General features: G+C 44.0%; 1 protein-coding gene across 3 annotated transcripts in view; it reads right to left on the minus strand.

Annotated features, from left to right (window-relative positions):
- Positions 1 to 3025: 3025 nt before the first annotated feature.
- Positions 3026 to 4383, minus strand: part of TRIM36 (tripartite motif containing 36) — a 16990-nt gene continuing 15632 nt past the window's right edge. For all 3 annotated transcript variants that reach the window (XM_009584110.1, XM_009584112.1, XM_009584111.1), the window contains 2 exons: positions 4139 to 4383; positions 3026 to 3380 (listed from right to left, as the gene is read on the minus strand). The exon at positions 4139 to 4383 is cut by the window's right edge and continues 71 nt beyond it. In XM_009584110.1, the coding sequence (XP_009582405.1) occupies positions 3026 to 3380; positions 4139 to 4383 (600 nt within the window). The remainder of the gene's footprint in view (positions 3381 to 4138) is intronic.

Genomic DNA, 4383 nt, shown 5'->3' on the forward strand with positions numbered 1-4383 from the left:
CAAAAAGAAAGGACCTAAAGGATAACTAGTGAGGGACAATTTGCCATTTCTCCTGCAGGAGAAAGTTCCAGAAGATACCCACTGCTTCACACCTGCTGACTGGGACATCAAAGTGTTTCTCACGCAAGCACACAATGAAGGTGTGGAACGTATTTCCACACAGCCCTATGAAGGCAAAAATATTTGTGGGTGAGAACCCAAACAAGAGGTTGCCCTTGCTGGGTCTTTCTAGCCCCGAAAGGGCTGTCATGCTCACCTTGGCGCAGATGACATTTCTGCTAATTACCATTTCTTACAATTTCTCCTGACAGTGGCCACTGGACAGAGGCTTACAAGAGAGGACACTGGGAGGGGTGGACTCCAGGTCAGATCAGTATGACAGTTCAGACAGCAAAGCACACAAAGGTTTTGCATTATGACCTACATTCATTTAAGTGTATTGTGATTTTCAGGTCCCATTTCATAGCTCTACAGCTGTATACATGTACTTAATAAGCATACTTCACACACATTCATCAAGATGCAACACTATCCCCAAATTAGAAAGCATATCCCCAAATTAGAAAGCACCAAGTATGTGTTAGAAACATCCTTCACTTTAGATCCTTATTTTTCCACAACACAAGTTAACAGTGCACGTACCCAAATGTTTTTTTACATAGATTTCTATGAACAGATGCAGTCCACCTCCGTGCCCAGTAAGATCATCAAGGGCAGATCCTCCTGGAAGGTATGTCGAAACATACGGAAGACAGGGAGGTGATTAGAGACAGCCAGCATGGGTTCACCAAGGGCATATCATGCCTGACTCATCTAGTGGCCTTCTGTGATGGAGTGACTGCATCAGTGGACAAGGGAAGAGCTACAGATGTCATATACCTGGACTTCTGTAAGGCCTTTGATACGATCCCCCACAACATTCTTACTTCTAAATCGGAGAGATATGGGTTTGATGGATGGACTGTTCAATGGATAAGGAATTGGCTGGATGGCCACGTCCAAAGAGTTATAGTTAATGGCTCAATGTCCAAGTGGAAACCAGTAACGAGTGGTGTCCCTCAAGGGTCTGTACTGGGGTCAATATTATTTAATATCTTCATTAACAACATAGACAGTGGGATTGAGTGCACCCTCAGCAAGTTTGCAGATGACACCAAGCTGAGTTCATTCGCTAGAGAGAAGGGATGCCACCCAGAGGGACCTGGACAGGCTTGAGGAGTGGGCCCATGTGAACCTCACAAGGTTCACCAAGGCCAAGTGCAAGGTCCTGCACCTGGGTCCAGGCAATCCCCAGTATTGATATAGACCGGGGGATTGAGAGCAGCCCTGCAGAAAAGGACTTGGGGATCCTGGTGGATGAAAAATTGGACATGAACCAGCAATGTGCGCTTGCAACCAAGAAAGCCAATTGTAACCTGGGCTGCATAGAAAGAAGGGTGGCCAGCAGGGCAAGGGAGGTGATTCTCCCACTCTGCTCTCCCAAGACCCCACGTGGAGTATTGCATCCAGTTCTGTGGCCCCCAGCACCGGGCCGGTCCAGAGGAGGGCCATGAAAATGGTCAGAGTGCTGGAACACCTCTCCTTTGTGGAGAAAGGCTGAGAGAGTTGGGGTTGTTCAGCCTGGAGAAGAGAAGGCTCCGAGGAGACTTCATTGTGGTCTTTCAATATATAAAGAGGGCTTAAAAGCAAGATGGAGACAGACTTTTTACCAAGGCCTGTAGTGACAGGACAAAGGGCAACAGTTTTAAACCGAAGAGGATAGATTTAGATTAGATATAAGGAAGAAATTTCTAACGATGAGGGTGGTGAGACTCTGGAACAGGTTGCCCAGAGAAACTGTGGATGTCCCATTCCTGGAAACTTTCAAGGTCAGGTTGGACAGAGCTTTGAGCAACCTGATCTAGTGAAAGATGTCCCAGCCCATGGCAGGGAGGTTGGACTAGATGAACCTTTAAAGGTCCTTTCCATCCCAAACCATTCTGTGGTTCTATGATTCTATGAAAAACTACTATGTGATACAGTTTTTAACATGAGAGGAACAGAAATTTGAGGGGAGACATCCTTTAAGGCAGAAATTGGGTCTCGAAACTTAATCAGTGCATTTTTAACATTCTTAATAAAAAACCAAGCTGCTACTAGATCAAAAAATTAACTTACAGAAACAAGTATTAAAAGAAATACCTGATTTTTTTTTTAAAGTTCACATATTATTACTCATGTCAGTAACTCATTTGCTTTTGCCTAAATACCAGGTACTATTACTCACACATGCAAACACTTCTGATTTTGGACTCTAAAGTCTGATTTTTAAGGTCAAATTGCACTTTTTTTTTTTAATATAGTCTATAGTAAAAGCCTGGAAGAGTAAAGAAACTTACCATTATGCCACCAACTATATGATAACACCAGGTGTCAGAATTAGAGTTTTAGCTTACAGTCACATTAAATGCATGACATGCAATCAGATTCTAGTTCACCCTCCTCTTTGTCAATACAACCTAAATGGTCAGCTGCAGTTCTGATCTTTCCCTGTTTTATATTGTATTTTTGCAAATGTTATTTCGTGCTGAAAGGCCCAACCCCTGGTGCTGAGGGGTTAATTGGAAAGCATTTGACCCCTCAGAGGCATTCAGGCAGATTTATTAAAAGGAGAATGGCAATCACATGCTGTCAGCTTTGACTTCATTAAATGCAAAACTGACTATGTAAGGATTCAAGTTACGCCAAAGGCAGATTTCTACCCCTGAAGAGTAATTTTGGTTGTTAGTCAAACTTCTTCCCTGCTTCCTCCCAGGAAGAAAGTCTGTGGAGAACAGCATCGCACAGATCACAAGAAAGGCAGGAGAGTTCCTGGAAGAACATTTCCCACTGGTGTGGGAAGTGTCTGGACCGTTTGTTTAAAAAAAGCATGGCCCAGAGGCTTGTGAACAACACGCAGGTAGAATGCAATTAATCAGGACTGAAAACTAAGGTAGAATTCTTCTGCTCTCATCTTCCATCTCAGAACAGCAATGGGAAGAGATTACTAGATGTCATCGTGGTACTCCCCATACTTTGCGGTGACAGCTTCCTCAAGATGAACAGCCGCGCCACCCATTAAGGCAAATGCTGGGTACATTATGCCAGAGCAGTCCACCTCGCACTCATAAAGGCATTTCATACAGCCCGCATCGTAAAACCCCACCTTGCCTTTGTCACAGTCAAGGCAGATGCCCAAGCACGATGGCAGGGGAAGGATTCTGCTCGCTGGATCCTTGGGGGCAGCAGGTGTCGTGGGGATAAAGAACTTCTTCATGCCTAAAGTGACCAGTGTGAAAGGCTGTGATGAGTCAAAGAAGGCATCTTCACTCCCACTGTCATGACCACTGTCTTGTTCGTATCTAGAACAGAAAAGCAACCATTTGCTTTTGTCAAATTCTGAGGTGGGATCAGTGATGTGAACTGGAGAAAACATTTTTGTAAGATAGGTAACACCACACAATCACCCGCAAAACCTCCTATACAGGAGGAAGCCAATACATTTGTTAGATTCCTGAAAAAGTTAAGAGTCCCCAGCAGATAGCCTCCCAGCCTGCAGGTCCTAGACACACCCTTACTACAACTGTAATTGAGAGCTGGAAATCTTTTCACTGGTTTGTCCATGGTACTTTGGCTTGTGCTCAGTAGCACTCCAGTACCGCATGCAAGCGTATAGCCTGGGATAAGCCAGTGACTTGGAATCCACCGTGACGTGATGCAAGCTACAGCAAAGATACACAGATATGCACAGTGAGCACTGTACCTCTGAATGGCTGCCAAGCCTAGTATGCTAAGGGAATTAAGGCAGAGTCTTACTACTGACAATTAATCATTGCTTCAATCTTGCAACTGATGCTTTTTTTTTAACCTTCTTGCTTTAACTGACATATCTTGACATCTATAGGAACCTGATTTCTTTCCGAAAAAAAAAGAAAATAGGACTCTGGAAAATTAGAACACCTTTCCACTAGTAGTAGGGGATGAACAGGACAACCTGTTTACACCATATCCTTCAAGCCACTTTCCACTGGTTAGGTTCACCTTGTTACATTCCTGATTTATTTTTTAAAAAGCCATCTCCTTATATAAAACATGTATTAAGCAAGAGTCTGCAATTTACCTTGGGCTGGTCATATCATGGGTATTATGGAACAATTTCTGTATCTTGTTGCTGGAAACAACTCCCACTTTCACCAAGTATGAATAGGCTTCCACATGAAAAGCCCAGAAGTGCTTCCCTTTGGCAATCCCAGTGTCACCAATGATGTAATCCAGGGTTGTGTAGCATCCGACTTGCATGCGCTCAGATCCCAGCAGGAGAGGAAATCCAGCCCTACTTTCCACAGAGGTTCTTCTTGGGTTCAG

This window comes from Fulmarus glacialis, unplaced genomic scaffold, assembly GCF_000690835.1.
Source record: "Fulmarus glacialis isolate BGI_N327 unplaced genomic scaffold, ASM69083v1 scaffold9938, whole genome shotgun sequence".
Lineage (NCBI taxonomy): Eukaryota > Metazoa > Chordata > Aves > Procellariiformes > Procellariidae > Fulmarus > Fulmarus glacialis.